At 31.0% G+C, this 21448-nt stretch overlaps 5 protein-coding genes and 2 pseudogenes across 6 annotated transcripts; 3 read left to right on the forward strand and 4 right to left on the reverse strand.

Annotated features, from left to right (window-relative positions):
* The first annotated feature begins 3454 nt into the window (after positions 1–3454).
* Positions 3455–4278, forward strand: LOC128389210 (adult-specific rigid cuticular protein 15.7-like; annotated as a pseudogene).
* Positions 4279–5960: 1682 nt separating this feature from the next.
* On the reverse strand, positions 5961–7506 carry LOC128389239 (cuticle protein 14-like). The gene is made up of 2 exons (XM_053348783.1): positions 6879–7506; positions 5961–6781 (listed from the first exon to the last, which is right to left on the reverse strand). The coding sequence occupies exons 1-2, from the start codon at positions 6885–6887 to the stop codon at positions 6299–6301; spliced, it is 492 nt and encodes a 163-aa protein (XP_053204758.1). The 5' UTR covers positions 6888–7506; the 3' UTR covers positions 5961–6298.
* Positions 7507–10123: 2617 nt separating this feature from the next.
* LOC128389240 (uncharacterized) lies at positions 10124–11704 on the reverse strand. Its single transcript, XM_053348784.1, has 2 exons — positions 11227–11704; positions 10124–11140 (listed from the first exon to the last, which is right to left on the reverse strand). Exons 1-2 carry the CDS (start codon positions 11588–11590, stop codon positions 10965–10967), a joined length of 540 nt encoding a protein of 179 aa, XP_053204759.1. The 5' UTR covers positions 11591–11704; the 3' UTR covers positions 10124–10964.
* Positions 11705–12643: 939 nt separating this feature from the next.
* On the reverse strand, positions 12644–13629 carry LOC128389241 (adult-specific rigid cuticular protein 15.7-like). The gene is made up of 2 exons (XM_053348785.1): positions 13478–13629; positions 12644–13369 (listed from the first exon to the last, which is right to left on the reverse strand). The coding sequence occupies exons 1-2, from the start codon at positions 13481–13483 to the stop codon at positions 12749–12751; spliced, it is 627 nt and encodes a 208-aa protein (XP_053204760.1). The 5' UTR covers positions 13484–13629; the 3' UTR covers positions 12644–12748.
* A 1973-nt stretch (positions 13630–15602) lies between these two features.
* On the forward strand, positions 15603–19228 carry LOC128389250 (conserved oligomeric Golgi complex subunit 5-like; annotated as a pseudogene).
* LOC128389226 (U6 snRNA-associated Sm-like protein LSm3) lies at positions 15751–16330 on the forward strand. Its single transcript, XM_053348771.1, has 2 exons — positions 15751–15771; positions 16043–16330. The coding sequence occupies exons 1-2, from the start codon at positions 15751–15753 to the stop codon at positions 16328–16330; spliced, it is 309 nt and encodes a 102-aa protein (XP_053204746.1).
* A 45-nt stretch (positions 19229–19273) lies between the features above and the next one.
* Positions 19274–21430, reverse strand: LOC128389253 (sialin-like). Of its 2 annotated transcripts, XM_053348795.1 has the most exons (5): positions 20876–21430; positions 20264–20815; positions 19814–20093; positions 19508–19749; positions 19274–19447 (listed from the first exon to the last, which is right to left on the reverse strand). In XM_053348795.1, exons 1-5 carry the CDS (start codon positions 21131–21133, stop codon positions 19274–19276), a joined length of 1506 nt encoding a protein of 501 aa, XP_053204770.1. In that variant the 5' UTR covers positions 21134–21430. The 2 variants fall into 2 exon arrangements, with proteins under 2 accessions (XP_053204770.1, XP_053204769.1); XM_053348794.1 differs by having other exon boundaries at positions 19274–19749.
* Between the last annotated feature and the right edge of the window lie 18 nt (positions 21431–21448).

The following is a 21448-nucleotide window of genomic DNA, read 5'->3' on the forward strand; positions in this document are numbered from 1 at the left end:
AGAAATGATCAACTAATTAGAATCAAAGTTAATTAAAAGAAAATTAATGATTAATCACCTAAAAATACGATCATTTTGATTGATTACACTTGTTGACATTGAAGTTAATTAATTAAACTTAAACCAACTTAAACTCAAAGCAAATCTCCAATTCAAAAAGTGGAAACAATTTAGAGAAAAATTTTATTTAATTTTTTTCCTAATCACAATTAGTATTTATATTGTTAATCACAATTAAACACATATAAGGTAGACCATTAAATAGCCCAATTTACTGATCCCCTACTTTTAGATTTGTAAACGTTTTAATTTAAGTCTTTTACTTAATTACTTTTAGATGATTAGAAACAATTTTTTCCTTAAACCATCAGCTGATTTAATCTTTTACTAATTAATTGCAACAATTAACCTAAACTTTGTGTCGTCCATCTTAATGTCAAGGACAGTTTATCAATTTTAATCATGTATCGGTTTAAATTACAAAGTTGAAATTGACATTTTCAACTTAAATGATTAAAATCAATAATTTAAATTTAAACTTTTCACCAATTGATCAAATTTAATTTAATCTCGAAGACGAAACAAAATGATTAACTTTTCCCTATTAAATTTTAATTGAGTAAAAAAAAATTAAGGAAAACAAATGATTAACTGATTGCATCAAACTAATCAGATAAAATAAGTTAATAAGTCGAAAAGTTAATCAACTGATTAATAATAAGGGTCGAGATTGACCTGAACTAACTGACCAATTAAAAGATTTGGTCAACAATTAAATCTATGGATGAAAATTTGATTAATTGATGATTCCTTTTCTTTCCGTATAGTTGATTGTTCATTGATTATAAAAAAAAATTTAACAATCAATGAATCAAATTGTTACAAAAGTATTGATTGTAACCATTTGAAAATATTGATTGAATAAAATTCAACAAAACAAATTGTAATCAAAATAATAGAGGAATTAACTAAATTGTTGTTAAAGTAAAGAAAAATAATTTTTCTTTCTGAAGGTGAACAACAATTATTATAATTATGATTAATAAATTGTGATAGGATCGCCCAAATGAAGAAAAATAATTTAACAGGAAAAATCAGTTTACAATAATTGTAATTAACGTTTAATTTACTTCATTGATTGTTGTTTAACAGTGAAAATTATATTGATTAAGAAAAAATTGTTAACCTAACCCATGATAATCATAGAACTGAATTTAAAATCAACTGATTGTGGAATAAAAAACCTTCCTAATTGTTATAATATTTGAACAATTAGTAAATTATTTTGAAGATGACAGCCCACATCTCGATCCAATTTAACATCAACATTGAAAAATTAATTAATCATCTTTAATTGTGATTAAACAAGGAGTCAAATTTGTAAGATGATTGGGAAAAAGTTTGATTCCTAAAACAAATCAACAACCTCGTTCTGATTAATTATTGTCAATTTTAATTTTTCATTGAGACAATTGATTAATCATCAATTAACTACTTGAAAATCATCAATGTTATCAAATGAATTAACAATTAGCCAAAACATTAACACTTAAAAAATAAGAAACTTGTTATTATCAATGAAACTTTGAAGCTTCAAAAGTTAATCATAATCTTAAAATTATTAAACATAATCAAATGAGAAATTAACAAAGGAGAAACATGTTAATTGTTAATCGTTACAATTAACAATTAAATTAATTCTATGTTAACACTCAATGTTGTCTGATTGTTGTTTAAATAGTTGAACAGAATTTCAATTTTGAAAGAAGAATTTTCTTTCTATTCTTAATTTCTTCAAGGTTAATTTACTGATGGTGATGATTAACTAACAACAATCAACCAACTACAGAATACAAATTAAACTGTGATAATTAAATAGATTCACCTAGACCCATAATATTAACGTTCCAACATTTATCCTGCCCTTAAATCAAGGTTAAAATCATTTTCTAATCTTCAGTTGATTCTGGATGAAGATGAAGATGAAGGTATAAGATGATGAGGAAGATAATGATGATGAGGATGATGAGGATAATGAGAGTGAGTAAATAAGACTAAGGTGGAGAGGGAAAAACTAGGAAGAAAGAGGAAAAAGGACAAAGAGGTGGGAATTGCCCGTCAGAACTTTTCGTTACTAGAAAAACTTTTTTTTTCTTCTTTTTGTTTTGTTCTAATGAATTCGAATTGATATTTTATTATAATTTAAACACTTTTATAATCATTATGGATACAAGGTGACGTTTGGATTTTACAACAATCAACTAGACAGTAATTAAAATTAACAATCAAATTAAAATAATTAGTGTTTGCTTGCGATTCTTACACTGATCTTAATTGTATTTACATTAAACTATTGTTGTTTAAACACCTACTGTAGTCTAAAGGTTTAATGGTTTGGAGTTAATTGTTTGATAAAATTTTCAATTATTAAAATACGATAATCATAATTAGTACCACGTCCTTGTGAACATTAGCATCGGATGGATGTTTAGATAATTGTGATTTAAATTGTTCGGATTATGTGAGTTTGGAGAAATTAAATGTTAATCATTAGGTTTCTTTTGTAAGGAAAATGCTAATTAATCAGAAACTTGCATCATTTGTTAATTGTTCTGATGTAATATGAGCAATTTAATGAGTTGAGCATTTGATTTTTTGATTGTTTTGCTTTTTGGTCGTGATTATTATGACTGATTTAGTTGTTTAATTCAGTCTATCAGGATTGGAAATTAGTTCATATAAGTTTAAAGTTCATGTTTATGACAGCGAAAGTGAATCAATTTTAATTGACAAGTTTTGCAATTATAATAGGATAATTGGTAATTAGGAAAAAGGATTAATTGCAAAATGATTAAGATACTAACCTAGGCTTGGAAAAGGTGATTAAGATTAAAAGTTAGTGAAGATGATTAAGTTTGCAGATTAAATAAGGAAGACGATCCACAGATTATGGTAATAGAAAGTGATTACTGGGTTAGTTTTGATTAGATTTGATCGCCTACATGATTATAATTATTGATTTAATCCAATTTAAGGTCAGTATTTATTATTTAAGATCAATTTGTTATTATTTTATAAAATGCCAATTGATATTAAAGTGACCTTGTGGCCATAGTTGGTTTCCTTCAAATGAATCAAATAACATCTTTAATCAAGGGTGGAATCAATAGTCAAAATATTCAAGCGCCGTCAGATTCAGGTGGGGTTTTCATCTTTCTCTTTCTTTCTCTTTCTTTTCATCTTCTTTTATTTCTTTTTCACTTTCTCTCGTTCTCACTTTCCTTTCTCTCTCTCTCTCTTCTCTCTCTCTCTCTCTCTCTCTCTCTCTCTTCTCTCTCTCTCTCTTCTCTCTCTCTCTCTCCATCCTCATCCATCTTCCTCTTCTCACTCAAATTAACTTTTACTCTCACTTTCATCTTAATCTCACTTTAATTTTTGGTATAAAGGCTGATTCCTCTCAATCTAAATCATCATTCACAATCAGTTAATTCATTTATTCACTTGATCAAAGTAATCAAACAACAAACCAACTAACTAATCATGAAGGTAAGTTTTCATTTACTTTTCTCTTGACTTTTATTTTTATCAATTAGATTCCTAGAAATACAATCAACCAATCAACTGATTAATTTTCTATCTGTGGATTATTAGGTCATCATCTTCCTCGCTCTCTGCGGTATTGCCTCAGCTGGAATCATCGCCGCCCCAGCCGCCATTGTCTCAACTGGTTCATCATCACAAACCCGAAGCCAAGATGGTCTTGGAAACTACGCTTTCGCTTACAATGAAAACCATGCCACCGGTGGTTCATCACGAAGTGAATCTGGAAACGCTCGGTCAAGTTGTTGGATCTTACTCACTTGGTGTTGTTGATGGAAGACAACGAGTTGTCAACTACGTCGCTGATGCTCTCGGTTTCCGTGCCGCCATCTCAACCAACGAACCAGGTACCGCCCTAAGCCCGCTGCATCCACCAGCATCTCATCACCCGGAGTCATCGCTGCCCCAGTCGCTGTTGCTGCTCCAGTTGTCGCAGCTGCCCCAGCTCCAATTGTAGCTGCTGCTCCAGCTGCTCCATCTTACTATGCACCAGCTCCAGCTAAGATTGTCGCAGCTGCCCCGCTTATGCCCCGCTTATGCCCCAGCTGCCCTCCCCGTCGCCGGTGCTCATTATTCCAGCGTAATCAACCACGCCTCATACGCTCCAGTAGCCGCCAAGGTTGTTGCTGCTCCAGCTGCCGCCCCTGCTCTCTGGTAAATTAATTAATACCATCAATTAATTGTAACAACTATAATGATAATTGTCTAAATTTATGAACAAACTGCCAAATAATAATAATAATGTCAATTCACAATTTGTAAATTGCTCAACCAAGTTTCTCATTCATTTCATCTATTATAATATTTAATCTCGGCTTATAATCAATATTATAATATAATCTAATATAATAGTCAAGTTCATTAGATTAATTAACCAATAACCAAAACTAAAACAAAACAAAACAAAACAAAAATCAAAACAAATTAAAATGAAACAATCAGTTAATCAACTTTAAATCAACAACATACACAATCGGGTGTGTTTATAATCATCATCATGTTGTTTTGTTACCATTCAATCAATTCAAATCAAAATCAAATTCAAATCTCTCAAATCATTAAACAGTTATTATCAACTTTTGACCGGAATATGTTGGCTACAATTAACTTTAATGAATTTCAACAAAAAAAAAAGTTAACTGAATCCTCCAACAATTAAGAAATAAAAACATTTAATTAAGCCTGAGGGACTCACTCCTTAAATTGCTTTCACTTTTCAATCATTTGATCACAATCAACATACAGTCGATATCTTAATCACAATCAATGAATCCAGTTGAATAGAAAAATATAATCTCAACAATTTATCCAACAAGGTATAAATTATTAATAATTTTCATCTCAACTTTCCTCTTCACTGACTAATCATCACAATTAACTCAAATCATTAACGTTCAAATTAAAAATCATGGTTTAATCACTAACCTAACAAACTGTTAACCTAATATAACAGCAATCAATAAATTGTAAACATTAAGGTATTGACGAAATTCAGTTAATTACTCTAATCAATGTTTTTAATCGAGTTCATTATCAGATAGAAATTAAAATGCAATTTAGTTAAACGAGTAATAAATTTTTAATTTCTTCCAAAAATATCAATTCAGTTAATAGGAACATAATTTCAAGATCAACAATTAACAGTTTTCCATCATTTTCTATACAATCTATCTAATGTTTACAACTTTCGTAACTCGAACGATACTCAGAAATGTTCAAAGTTTCTTTCGAACTGCAACACGAACCATGATTCGATTCCAGGAGAAAATGAAAACAAGTCAATAAGAGAATCGGAGATTTTGAGGAGCGAATTCTTTAGATCTTCTAGAAATCGACATTCGACTAACTCGAATCTTTATCTGATCGAAAAAAATTTTCGAAACTCATCCCAGTTTTTTTCGAGGACTTTCGTTTCGAACTTTTTGTTCTAACGAATTCGATAAACAAAAGTTCTAAAAGAAATAGTTTATTCTTATTCTTATTCAGCATTTTGAATTATTATGCAACTATTAATATAATTCATCGATTTGATCTTCAATTGAAAAACCTTTGATTTAATTCACTTCTAACCTGATCAGTTGATTGTTGTTAATTGTTACACAATCAAGCAAAATAATACAAACTAACCTTGAAAATGAATTCTTATTAAATAATGAATGTTGATCAATGATAAATAAATCATTCAATTCATTTTTCATCACAATTTATAAATTTAATTCAAATCAAATTTTTAGATGAATGATTGATGAATCACAATTAGTAAATTTGGAAGCACAATTAAAAATTAAACAATTTGAATCACATTTGATTAAGTTTTTTTTTTCAAGCAAGTATTTATTATCGTTTAAATTGTATTTTTTGTTACAAGATATTTGTTTTAAATCACAATTAAAATTGACTATTCGTTGTAATTAGAAATGCAAATTAATCTTAATCCGAAAATAATTTATCACTTTTAATGAACATTTGATTAACAACAAATCACACTGGTTACGATTAATTATCAATCAAATCCAAAGGGATCAATGAACAATGGTAGAAAACAATGGGTAAGAAAAATTGTACTAAATTGTTAATTGTGATTAACACTAATGATGAAGGTGATTGATGATGATTATCAGATAATTTTGTAGTTTAGATCACAGTTAATCCAATGTTAAAATGAACACAAGTGAACACACAGATTAAGATGATAATTTTAACCAAGATAAGGTGAGACACTGTAAGTTGGTGCATAAGCTACAGGTTGAACGGCTGGTAAAGCTGGTTGAGGATAACCAGGGTGACCAGTAAGATAGGCTGTAGGTTGATGAGCAACAGCAACTGGAACAGGTTGAGCTACAGGTAAGGGTTGGTCAGTTGGTGCAGTTCCTGGTTCGTTGGTTAAAACTTGAGCTCTGAAACCATAAGCATCGGCAACATAATTAACGATTCGTTGACGTCCATCAACAATACCTAACGAGTAAGAACCGACCACTTGACCAAGAGGATTACCTGATTCCTTACGAGATGTACCACCGGTGGCATGATTTTCCGTGTAAGCAAAAGCATAATTACCAAGAGAATCTTGAGTTTGACTTTGAACTGAATTACCGGTGTTCGCAACAGCCACAGGTAATGATGAAAGAATCGCCGAGGCTGATGAGAGGCTCAAATGAGCAATTAAAACGATTCCAACGATCTGGAAACAATAAGAAAGAAATGAAAAAACAATTACAATCAACACATCCACAAATCCAATGGATAAAGATGTTGGTTTTTTTTAATCTTTCGCTTACCTTAATCATTTTGAGTTTGATGTTGATTGTGAATTTGATTGGTTTTTACAAAAAGATGATTTAACAACGTGACTGTTAACAATTAACTGTTCAATACTGACCGTTTGTGAATCAATTTATATCATCGCACCAAATGCCTTGAAGAGAGTTCCAAATCGTTGGGTGATCGATTGTGTGCTAATTATCAATTTTACCTTGATCAAAGTTTATAAATTAACTAATTAAAGTGTAATTTATTGATTATTAAAAATGATTTACTGAACGATTTACCCTTATGGTTTTAATTGTTTACACAAAAAAAGGTTAACCAAAAACAAGTGAAATCAAATAAAAAAGTAAACAAAAAGGTTACATGTTTGAATATAGCCTGAGGTAAAGTCTTTCCAATATTAATTAGTTAATTGTTTACATGTAATGTGACATATTATCTTCATCTTAAATCTTTTTCCCTTTACTATCATTGATTAACATCCTCATCAATTTCATCAATCGGTTAACCTGGACAGTTAATCAATACAACAATTTAATACTATCACTTGATATTATCGTTGTTTGTTTTAATTGTGAACGTTCAAAAGGCCGTAAGGAAGTACAATTAACCTGGTTACATTGGTATCAAGTGTCAAAATCAATTAATAATTTAACACATACATTACAATATGCTCGTTACCCTCAGGCAATTAACAAGTAAATATCTCTTTTGACAAATGTTTGATAATCATGATCATCTTTTAGGTTTAACTAGAACAGAAATTGATAAAAATAACAATAAACGAACTGAATTAAATTGAATGATAACAAGAAACAATCAAATTTGATTGTTAATTTAGATCTGAATGGTTAGTTTTTCTTAATAATACTTTCCCTTACAATTTAATGTTTCCTGATGCAAAAATTATGTTAATCTAATTGTTTTCAGTTGTTTGATTGTTAATCAAATCAAAATTTTTTAGCTTTGACCATCAAATGTCAAGGTGATTTTAATCGTTGCAATATATTAGATAAATTTTACAACAATCAATAGTAAAATTTAGGTTAATATTGATTGATAAGTTTAATTATTAGCATGAATCAATGAATTATAATTTGTTAATTGTAGGAAAAATTTCCATCTTAATTTCATGAATAACATGATAACTATTTAAGGAAATTAACTCAATCAACTCTTAGGGAATTTAAATTTTCAATGTTTACAATTTAATCAACTTTTCCATTGATTGTTGATTAACTCACTTGAGTCAATCTAATTTAAAATTGATTAACATTTCAGAATCTCAGATTATTTGACCAAAGATAAAGTGACCTCTAAACTCAGTTGACCCTCAACGATGATTTAATGTCAAGTAGTTGATTATATTTTGATTAATAATTTAATTGTCAACCTGAACAAATATTATCCATTTTAAATTGTAAGATCAAATTTCCAACTAACATTTGAATGGTAAATAATTTGGATATCATCTTGCCTATTATAGTTAATTGCAGGTGACAATTTAACCTCTAATTGTAACGATGAAATATCAGTAATCAGGAAGCACAATTTAAATGATTACAATCATGATGAAAAATTGAAACTGACACAATGGTAAAAGTGTTACAATTAAGTTAATCCTAATTGAAAGTTGTCAATATTAATTGATTATAATTAATACACAAAATATGTAAATAAAATTATGTATCATCAAGTTTCACCTTTACAATTAAAATTTGATTAGATTTGATTAACTGAAACATGTAAATTTCATCATGTTAATAATTAGTCAAACATCAATATATCTGATTGACACAATAACATTTCCAAACCTAAATTGATGAAAATTAATTGCGATGATTTAACTAAACCATCAACAGAAATCATTTCCTTGATTAACCAACAACCAAATCAATTTTAATTATTCATCAAGTAAACAAAAAACCAAACCATGAATACATAATCAATTGTTATCCAGGAAGGAAATTAATTATATTAACAATCAATTGTCACCACTCACACTTTTCAATTACAATTAAAACTAATTCAAGGTAACAATTTGATGGCTATTAGATAATAATAGTAAACAAGAAAAAAATGAGAGAAATCAAATCTCAATTGTTGAGCTAAATTGTTAGTTAATCATCGTAACATTGATACACTTTAACTTACCTGTTTAAAGATCATTAATTTAATCACGATAATCATGAACCGGGTAAACCCACATTACGATTTGTACATTGATTGGGAATCAGAAAAGTTCACACAATCAATCAATCAACAATCAATGAACCAATCAAATCTATTAAATGATAATAATTAAAAGGAAAACTATTTCATGGTCAATCGATTTCAAATCGATTCTTATTTAAGTTAACACCTTTTGATTAACCAAACTAATCAACTAATCAACTAACCTCTTAACATTAGATTACGTTGGCGAGACGATTCATTAAGATAAGGAAGCAATTAATTAGAATAATTAAAAAACAACAATTTACTTACCTTATAATTGATGATCAATGAACAAAAAAGCCAATTGATTAAGTAAATCTATTGACAACCCAAAATTGGATTATATTATTATCATCACGAGTTGGTTAATTAACTTGGAATGATTGTTAATTATACTGTTTAATTGTTGTATTATAATACAATTAAAGAACTACGAGTTTAATTACAATTTGAATCGTTTAACGATGATCAAGGTTTCGTTTATTTAATTTTCTTGTAATATTTTTATATTTTAACGTTTTTGATTAAATTGTTAAACAATTTAGAGAGGCTTAAGTTGTAATTGTGGTTTTGTGAACGTGATTATAACTGTAAGGATAATTGTAGTGATTAACTAATGATTAAGGTTGTATTTTCGGGTTAATCTTACTGATAAGGTGTCAAAAGAAGCAAAAATAATAAGATTTATGTTGTCAAACTGAATTAATTAATTGTAAATAGTTAATTAAAAAAAAAGATTCATTTTATGGTGAAAAAATCAGATATTGAAACAAATTGTTACTAATTTACTTTAATTAGTATTAATAATATTTAATGGTGATAATGGTTAACTAAATTAAAATTTTAACAAGTTAATTTACTTTGGATTATCTTGATTGTTGATTTATTTCCGATTATGATTAAATGGATGTTGGTTAATTTGGTGATCAAATTTATAAAGGCGTGAGGAACAATCTAATTTTATCTAATTAGAACACCAATTTAATTTGATTTAGTTATGACTCTAAATAAGTAAATCAAGTTTCTCGCCACGAAAAAGGTAATGAACTGAATTAAATTTGATCATAGCAATTAAAAGATGAATTAACTTTAACAATAGCATTTTAATCACTAGTAAGATCATGATCAATAATTAAATCGTGTTCAATTTGAAAAGCATCACAAATGTAAAGTTAATTGTTTCATTAGCTTATTACAATTTGTTTACATTGTAACACAATTTAGTTGAGTGTTGATTAAAATGGTAACTCTAATTGATTAAATTAATTGTTAGGTTACAATAAATAAATGATATACATGGTAATAGACTTAGAATTGGTTTTAATTGTTATATGACAACCATGTTAATCAGATTTGATTTTTATCTGGAAAACAATTTAATACGAAATGAATTACAACAATCAACAATTTACTCATTCTCATTTCAATCACAGATATCAGGCCAATTTTTGTTTTGATTACTGTTAATCAATTTCAGTTCAAGGTTTACAGTTAATTGCTAATCAAATGGTTAATGTTTATCTACATGTGTGTGTATCTTAATCATCATTACGATTTAACAATTTAATATACTTTCTCCTTTCAGCTTGTCACATTGATAATTTAACTTTTAAATTGTAATCATGTTATTGATGGTTAATAGAGAGAGAGAGAGAGAGAGAGAGAGAGAGAGAAATGAAATTAACGATTAAAACACAACACAGATTAAAATCACAGCTTAAATGTTTGACCTTTGCTTGATTAATTGCCAATTAAATCGTTGATTTAGATGATGGAAAGCTGAGAATCACAATTTACTCTCAACGGTGGTCAATTGGATTATGTAGAGATGGTCAATGTATGTATATTGAATTCGTAGGTGTTATTGTTTACCTAATCTGTTAATTAGCCGATCTGTTCAAACTAATTAGAATCTTTTTAGAAACGGCCAAGTAAATAATTAAGATTAGGAACATTAGTTCAATAATGATTGACAATAAAATCCAAGGAATTAAAATAACATGGAAAAAAGTTTCCGAATTGAAATCTCGCTTTGAAGGATATGATTCCGCATCAGCTGATTGATGAAAGAAAAGATAAAAAAAAACATATCGATTGTAATATTATGAATCAGATCGAAGTCGAAAATGATTGTCAACTCACCTACGAGGATGAAAAGGATCAAGAAGACCTGACTGACCCCAAAAAAGGCAACATTGCAAAGGCCAGTTAGTAAGAGAAGGTAGCGATTTTTCCGCTTCTTATAAGACTCAATTCCTATGGAACCACAGATATGAAATATGGATGCAAATCCCATGATCTGAAGATGAGCCTTGGCCTCATAAAAAATGGACATTAAACCAATGGTAGCGGAAACTAAGGCCAAAATTGCGGCACAATGATTGAGAAAAGCGATCTCCTTGGCGAGTGAATTGGTAACCTTGTTACGCTTAATAACGGTAAACAAAGGATCGTCTTTGAGTAATAAATGATTGGTTACAATGTAATTAACTCTTCGAAAGGCCATTATAATCAATTACAATGTTGGATTAAATTTGTAGAATTTTAAAATTGTTAATTCTAAACTTAATCATCTCTTCCTTACCTGTATCCTTACCTACATTTTGTTTTGTTTTCATCTTCATCTTGGATAATAAATAAATAACATTAATCATCTTAATCAACCAACAACAACATTATTAACCTAGTCTAATAATCACTGACCTTGTGTACATTAAGTGGTTAATTTAAGCCTTGAGCAATTCACGAAAATTGAACGAAAACTTTTAATCATCAACCATCAGCTTCATGATTTAAACTGAATCAATTGATTGTTGGCAATTGGTTTGCAAAAACATACCATTGAAAATGAACAAACAACCGTGAGGTTGGAAAATGTTTTTCATTTTTTTTTTAATTTCTACTTTTTTTTGAAGGTTCTAATTGTTGTTTCATATATTCATACATGATAATCAACAAACAATACGAATGAGAGCTGAAAATAAAGGTGCAAATGATGTTAAATTGTAGGATTGACTTGATAATCAGGGAGTTAATTGTTAAGATTTTGAATGATGAAAGAAACTTTTTGTTGAGTTTGTAAATCGTTAACGATTAACTTAAGGATAAGATTAGTTGATTAACTGACCCTGAGGCTTAGATAACAATTTGAAATTTTTATTGATGAGGAAGTGATAAGTTTTTTGTTATACCCTGAGTGTTACCATGTTAAACTATTGTAACATATTCCGGTCAAAAAGTTGATAATAACTGTTTAATGATTTGAGAGAGATTTGAATTTGATTTTGATTTGAATTGATTGAATGGTAACAAAACAACATGATGATGATTATAAACACACCCGATTGTGTATGTTGTTGATTTAAAGTTGATTAACTGATTGTTTCATTTTAATTTGTTTTGATTTTTGTTTTTGTTTTTGTTTTGTTTTAGTTTTTGGTTATTGGTTAATTAATCTAATGAACTTGACTATTATGTTAGATTATATTATAATATTGATTATAAGCCGAGATTAAATATTATAATAGATGAGAAATGAATGAGAAACTTGGTTGAGCAATTTACAAATTGTGAATTGACATTATTATTATTATTTGGCAGTTTGTTCATAAATTTAGACAATTATCATTATAGTTGTTACAATTAATTGATGGTATTAATTAATTTACCAGAGAGCGGGGGCGGCGAAAGCTGGAGCAGCAACAACCTTGGCGGCTACTGGAGCGTATGAGGCGTGGTTGATTACGCTGGAATAATGAGCACCGGCGACGGGGAGGGCAGCTGGGGCATAAGCGGGGGCATAAGCGGGGGCAGCTGCGACAATCTTAGCTGGAGCTGGTGCATAGTAAGATGGAGCGAAAGCTGGAGCAGCAGCTACAATTGGAGCTGGGGCAGCTGCGACAACTGGAGCAGCAACAGCGACTGGGGCAGCAGCGATGACTCCGGGTGATGAGATGCTGGTGGATGCAGCGGGCTTAGGGGCGGTACCTGGTTCGTTGGTTGAGATGGCGGCACGGAAACCGAGAGCATCAGCGACGTAGTTGACAACTCGTTGTCTTCCATCAACAACACCAAGTGAGTAAGATCCAACAACTTGACCGAGAGCGTTTCCAGATTCACTTCGTGATGAACCACCGGTGGCATGGTTTTCATTGTAAGCGAAAGCGTAGTTTCCAAGACCATCTTGGCTTCGGGTTTGTGATGATGAACCAGTTGAGACAATGGCGGCTGGGGCGGCGATGATTCCAGCTGAGGCAATACCGCAGAGAGCGAGGAAGATGATGACCTAATAATCCACAGATAGAAAATTAATCAGTTGATTGGTTGATTGAATTTCTAGGAATCTAATTGATAAAAAATAAAAAGTCAAGAGAAAAGTAAATGAAAAACTTACCTTCATGATTAGTTAGTTGGTTTGTTGTTTGATTACTTTGATCAAGTGAATAAATGAATTAACTGATTGTGAATGATGATTTAGATTGAGAGGGAATCAGCCTTTTATACCAAAAATTAAAGTGAGATTAAGATGAAAGTGAGAGTAAAAGTTAATTTGAGTGAGAAGAGGAAGATGGATGAGGATGGAGAGAAAGAGAGAGAGAGAAAGAAAGAGAGAGAGAGAGAGAGAGAGAGAGAGAGAGAGAAAACGAAGAGAGAGAGAAAGGGAAAGTGAGAACGAGAGAAAGTGAAAAAAGAAATAAAAAGAAGATGAAAAAGAAAGAGAAAGAAAGAGAAAGATGAAAACCCCACCCTGAATCTGACGGCGCCCGAATATTTTGACTATTGATTCCCACCCTTGATTAAAGATGTTATTTGATTCATTTGAAGGAAACCAACTATGGCCACAAGGTCACTTTAATATCCAATTGGCATTTTTATAAAATAATAACAAATTGATCTTAAATAATAAATACTGACCTTAAATTGGATTAAATCAATAATTATAATCATGTAGGCGATCAAATCTAATCAAAATTAATAAAAAAATCAAAGTATTATCTTAACCCTGTAAATGCTTATTTTCCTCGTCCCAATTGTCGTAACAAACTCCAAAATTGTCCAAACGATTCTCATTGTCAATTAACCCAAATGAGGCAAAAAAAACTTAATCATCAATCGTAAATCAACATTGATTTGTCAATAATCAAAAACCCAATTCGAAACAATTAAAATAAAAATCCTACAGTTTTCCAAACTCATTCAAATCCTCATGACATTAACCACAATTAAGTTACACAATATCAATCATATGGAGTAAAAAAAAACTTTGACGATTTCAAGGTTAAAGTTTAATCTAAAACTTTATCTCAATTAATCCGGATTTTCAATCCCAATGCAATTTAATTTCTGAACCTAATATGTAATTTAAATCCAGTTACATATGTTTCATAATCTAAACATCATTTAGTTGTAATGACAATTTGGTTACCAGTTTAATCTTGATCCTCAAATTTAATTCCTATTGACCTTGTCCGTTCTGAGCCTCCAAACAAATTAAACAAGTTACAAATGCTACCAAACAACAATTTAAATGATTAACAATATAAATGATTATCCAATTTTTCTTATGTATATTAAATCACTTTTTCACTTAATCATGAACTGGTTTTCCACTAATCAACTTCGTTCTCAAAAGAAAAAGAGAAAAAGTCAAATTGATTTTGAGAAGAAAAGAAAAGTCGAATTGATTGATTAATCGAAATTGCGAAAAGAAAATTATATCTTGTTAATTTTTCTCTTGTTTAAGTTAATTTCTATTAATTTACCTTGTAAGATAATGGAGATGATGACGATGATGATGAGAGAGAAAAATCTCCCAGGATTAATCTCGATTTTTCTCTGGTAATATTTCGTCATGAGCTTAACTTATTTTCTATTAAATTTTCGCCGTTCAATTCGTTGCCTTAAGAGAATCATTTCCTTTGACCTTCCCTCAGGGATGGGAGTTGTCTCTTTCTTTTTCATCATTATCATTATCATCATCTTGTCCCAAGAATGTTTCAAAAGAGATGATGATAATAGTGAGAGAGAAAGAGAAAGAGAGAGAATTAAAAATCCCGACTGAATAAACGATCCAGTTTTCTTTTCATCTTTTCTTACCTTCAATCATTTGCATCTTTTTTTTATCTTCTAATTTCATCTTAATTTCCTACCTCTCTCACTCTCTCTTTCATCCCATCATGTTTATCTTTCTTTTCCATTTTCCTCCTTCTATTTCATCATCATTGTCATACTTCATCTTATTCGTTTGTTTTCATTTTCATTCACACTTCGAATGGTTTTCTTACATGTTCATTCAAAGTTCCATCATTTTATTGGAAACTCTTCGGTTCTCTTGGATTGATTGAAGAAAAGAAAACTATGCGATAAACATTCATTTCTTTATTCACAAATGGAAATAAAATTTTTTGTTAATTTCGATCAATTTATTGTTTTTTATTCGAATTCTCGATGATTTTTAGAGGAAACATTTCGTTTTTCGAAAAAACCGCCACCGAATTTCGTAGTCATGGTTACCATTGTTTAGCGTTTTTAGGCCTTCGGTTGATTAGAGTTTAGGCTAATTCTCTGAATGGACCATTAATTGTTTCGGATTTCGTTTAATTGTGAACTTTGTCATCTCATTTTCTTTAATTAAAATTGTCTCTTATTCATTCATCTTGGTTAATTATGGAAGAACATACTGAAACTGTAAGTAAATTCAATATTGTCGATGATAGTTAACAGCTACCGGTGTTTAGATGAAGGCGTTTATTTCATTGTTATTTCCACTTTCATGTTTAGTTGAATGTTGTTTTGCTTTTATCATTTTTACTTTTCTCTTTGCTTTTTTCTCTCATCTACCTTTATTTTCTTTGCTCCCTCATGTTCTTTACTTGTGACTACTTGTTGTATGTTCTCTGTTTCCAATTGATATAAATTCTGAATTTCTGTGTCTTTTTTTCATCTTTCAATTTTATAGACTAATCCCAATAATGTTGAAGAACCATTAGATCTGATTCGATTGAGTTTGGATGAAAGGATTTACGTTAAGATGCGACATGGTCGTGAATTGAGAGGTCTTCTTCATGCTTATGATCAACATTTAAACATTGTTCTTGGTGACGTGGAGGAAATTATTACCAATGTTGAGATTGATGAAGAAACATATGAAGAAGTATACAAAATAACCAAACGCAATGTTCCCATGCTTTTTGTCCGAGGTGATGGTGTCATCCTGGTTTCCCCACCCATTCGTGCGGGCAATTAATTTCCATTAATATCCTTATCATTTTCCATAAATTTCTTTAAAACCTTTTCCTTTATTACTCTATTCTCTCTAAATAGTCAATCCCTATCTTCCCTTTATCCCTTGTATACTCTCTTCCATTTAACCCAAAAATCACCTTATCACTTAATTCACAGTGTCAAGTTACACTTATCTCAGCAAACAAACTAATTTACATGTATCAATTTACATACCCTTAAAAGTGAAGTGAATTAGTACATAAACTTTATCAAAGAAAAAAACAAACAACCAAGACTCTAACAAAATGAACTCAACATTAAATGAGCCTCTCGAAGCTTTTAAAGCTGATCAACTTTTATCATCGCTACTATCAGAGTCCAAATCCTCTTCTACCCCTTCACTGTCGATTGATGATCTTCTTACTCAACTAAGTCCCCGAGACGGTTCAAAAGCTTGAACAAGCTCGAATGTTAATTGAAGGTGATCTTCAAAATTTGATTTCCAGTGATTTTGATCAACTTCTCAACGAGACCAACAAGGTAGAAATCTTGGAAAATCATTTATCTGTAATCCAAGGAAAGATTGAAACACTCACATGCACTTTGGACAAATTACGAACTCGTCTCATCGAACCTTACAATAGGTTGCCCATCGAATTGCTCTTCTTAATCGCCTGCATGCGACCTGTGATCTTCTCCGTCGTATTGTCCGTTTCATGCAACTTTCCGTCGTCTCAAGCAAACTGATTTCAAGGAAGCCGATCAACCAACAATCAACCGTGAAGTGATTAAAGCAGCACAATTTGTCCACGAGTTGAACAGCCTAATCTCTCAAGATGATAGTCTCCTTCGTATCGATATTATCAAGGGCGATTTAATCCAATTGGGCGATAAGCAAAACGATATCCTTGAAATAGCCAATACTTGTTTCGCTAATGGTTTCTCAAAATCGGACTCTGTTTCTGTTGGTGTTGCTCTTCATGTTTATTACTTTTTTAATATTCTCGATGAGAAAATAGATCTATTTTTACAATCGAAAGAGCAAAAGATAATCTCAACCATTCGTGATGTGTTTGACATGTCCACTTACAATCAAACCCGTTCAACTGGTCCAGGAAGTGCCATTGTCCCAATGACTTTGGCTCAATCAGCAAATTACAAGACTAAATTGTGGGATAACATTGAAAATCTGATGGAACAGATTTTCATTGCCTCTCTCAGGCTGATTTACTTTTCAAAATATTAAAAAGAAACGAGATCCACTTAATCAATCAAGTCTTCTCGAAAGTACCTCAAAGCCAAATGGATTGATTGAATTCATCACTCGGATCAACAATCTACTCTCTCAGGCCATGATTAAAGCGAATGTCTCATCAAATATAATCAAGGAAGTTCTTGAAGGTGAATATCCGAGAATCCTTCGTTTATTTACCGAAGTTTGAAGAGATTATCTCGAGATGATAAAGATATCAATCTTGAGACTATGATGAGATCAATTTTACACCCGTTCGAAAGTGCTTACCTTTCGAGGTCACTTTCATTGCTTTTCGATGCCGTCAACATAATTTTCACCGACACAAAGGAAAACTCGTCGTCATCAGGCTCGTTGATCAGTATTCGTGAAATTGTATTACCAACTAAGGACGATATCGATTCACTTATTAAAACTCTTGTTTCCGAAATGAATGTTGCTAATTTAGATCCAGAATTAAGTCAATCAGTGGCCAAAAATATTGGTAAATCAGTGCAAATGTTTCTAGTTAAGTGTGAAAAGTTAATTTGTGTTGAAGGAGATGCCACTCAAGTAATTGGACCAGCGACTAAATCACAACAATGTAATGCAACAATCGTTCATCGACTTGAATCATTTAGAAATCAAATGGAAACCTTATTATCTTCGTGTGAATCAAGTGATGAATCAATACAAATTGTCCGTAATTATTTAAACAATTTAGATTCATTAATAATCAATACACTTGATCCACTTATGAATTCCGCTCAAGATTCAATCGAAGCCATTATACTGACCATTCACAATGAAGATTTTTCCAAGTAAATATAATTTAAATGGCCCATCATCATAATCCTAATTCTTAACTGATTATACTAATTTTCTCTTTTTTTTTTAATTGCAGTTCTCTCAATGGTCCCCCTCAATGTTCACTTTATATGCGAGAACTTCAAGGATTCATCACGAGAGTAAATGCTGATTACTTTTCACTTTTCCCTGACACTCCGGTCGTTCGGAACAGGTAATTGTCTCTTCTTATATTTTGATGGAATATTTTTCCCACTTTTTAAATTTCTATTCATATTTTTTCACCAGAATTCTAAAAGTTGCCGTTCGAACCATCGATTTATTCCTTCGCCATGCAACCTTAATCCGACCCTTAACTCAGAATGTCAAAATGAGATTAGCTGTTGATTTCGCTCAATTAGAAGAGGCTTTATCTACATTCCATCAGTTAATCGGTGATCTTGGTAAACACTATCGTATCCTTCGGGCATTTAAATCATTACTTTTCCATGAACCTTCAGCGATAATTAAATCTCAAGCTATTGGCAAACTTATTCCCTATTCAATTGTGATCCAATTTTTGATATCAACCCAAGGGCCATCAGAGATGAAATCTGCTCATGAAAATCGTGGCTGGTCCATAACAAGATATTCTGCTTGGATGGATGAACATCGTGATGAAGAGCAACGTCTTTTACTCTTCAAGTAAGATTTTCTCCATTAAAAGCTAATTTAGAATTCAATTAAAGTCAATTATATCTAAAATATCATTTTTCTTTATTCTTTACAGAGAATCCTTGGAATCCTATGAATCTGAAATAAGGCGGAAAAAGTAACAAAATCTTTTCCGAAGTTTATACAATAATATTGGAAATGTTACAAACAGCATTGGTTAAAAAATGATTGAATTGATCGATTAAATTGATAACTTAAATAATATTAAATTAACTATCCAGCATTCACAATTGTCTCACCATCTACTTCCTCATCTTCAGTATCAGAGTTAATAGTAGCCCAAGGTAAAGGTTCAGCGGTAGCAAAGACGAGGAAAATTATTAATGCAATAATCTGAAGACCAGATATTATGTGAAATGTTAAAAACCATTTACTTTCTGATTTAATCTGAAAACAAAAGAAAAGTATTAATGACAAACTGATATCAATTAAACTAAATGAATTTACATCGTCACCAATAATAAAACCAATCAGTGCTGGTGCAATGAAACCCGAAGCGCATCTCATTGTATTAGCAAATCCGAACGCAGTACCAACCAAATTAGGAGCCATTTCTGGTACCATAGGAGCATCACCACCAGAATCAAATCCATAGAAAAACATTGTAACAATTAGAGTGATAACTGCAAGTGTTGGTTTGTCACCCAAATAAGTGATCAACGTTAAGCCGATAACTAATCCAAGTAAAACTAACAAATGAAATCAATTGATTAGCAGATTAAATGATGGACGTTTCTCTGTTTATTTTCTTACTAAAAGATTCGAAAATTTTTCTGGTCAAAGTTCTTGGTAACCATTTTTTGAGAATAATTAATTTAGCCAATGGTCCAGTAATCAATTGTGCAAGAGCAATGACCACATAGAACGATGAATTGATTAATCCATTGTTAGTGATATCATAATGAAGTATTTGCTCAAGATAAACTGGAATTTTAGTGTTAATTGTATAATAAGCTAATCCACTTAATCCTCGAACCCAAAAAATGGACCATAGAGGTAGAGAAGTGAACAATGAAATCCATGGGGTTTTAAGCTAATAGAAAATGATACAAACATCAAGCTAAATTGTTTTAAATTGACGAAATTCATTTGAGGTGTAATCCAATCTAAAAGTTTGTCTGATAATTATTATCATGAATGTTAATTATTTCTATGTAGTTGATTGGAGTGTAACTGTGAATTTTAGATTGATTAATTTAATACCTTTTTCGTCGTCACTTTGTTTACAACTACTTTGGAAAGATATGATTTTTCCCATTTGCTTGTTAAACGACTTGATTGTGGATCATTTGACATGGTCAAGTAAAAAATGACCGCATAACCTAAATTGACAATTCCAATGATGATAAATGCAGAGGGCCAACCACCCCAAAGGTTAGATTGACACAACCAGGCAGTTAATGTTAAGGTAATTGCTGTACCAGAATTACAGCCAACTGCAATTAAACTTTGAACTAACGATATTTCACCGGGCGGGAACCAGTGCTCGGCTAGATTGAAGCACGAAGGTAACATGACACCATGAGCCAAACCAGTCAAAGCTCTGACGGCAATTAAACAATAGATACTAATTGAAGCAGCAATCGGACTTGCAAGAGTACAAATTGCTGCAAATGCTTGTGTTAAACTCATTAGAATGACGATATTTGACTTATCCGTTATAACGCCACCAATAAGTTGCGAGGCAGTGAAGGTATAAAAGTACCCACCGAGGACCAAAGCTTGATCATATTGATTCCAGTTGAATGTTTGAGACTAAAGTAATAAAAAGAGCTCGAATCTTTCAACACATTTTAGGTACAGTCGCTTACTTACTTGCTCGAATTGACCAGAGGATCTAAATTTGCCCAGCCAATGTCTCGCGACCAATGAATCCGACGTTTCGTTTGAATTATCAACCATTGCAAGAATGGCGACATTTATAACTGATTTAACTGAATACCCAATCATTGTGCATGAGAAAATCATGAACATGACAAAGTACCTGAAAGGAATACATGGTTTAGGCAATGATGTCGGTGGTAAATCAATGACAATCGATTCGTCGATCGATGATGATCGCTTTCGAATCATAATAAAGGACACTAAACGATTGACACACTAAATTTGATCCATCAACTTATCAACTTGGAGATATTTTTTATCGATCACATAATTAAAACTCTTAGAATTGAAAAAAGAGCAAATGAAATCAACTAATATTACAACCGAAAGCTTTTCCATATGATCATATTAAGGGTGTTTCTCTTGTACAGCAGAATGATGAGAGTTTTGGCTGATCAAATTCCGATGATAAATGATTAGAATTGTTAATCTTTATTATGCCAATTAAAGTAAATATTTAATCAACTTTCATATGATCATTCAGCTTCCGATTGTAAAGAGATA

This window comes from Panonychus citri, unplaced genomic scaffold (assembly GCF_014898815.1).
Source record: "Panonychus citri isolate SS breed McGregor unplaced genomic scaffold, ASM1489881v1 Contig00106, whole genome shotgun sequence".
In the NCBI taxonomy this organism is placed as follows: domain Eukaryota; kingdom Metazoa; phylum Arthropoda; class Arachnida; order Trombidiformes; family Tetranychidae; genus Panonychus; species Panonychus citri.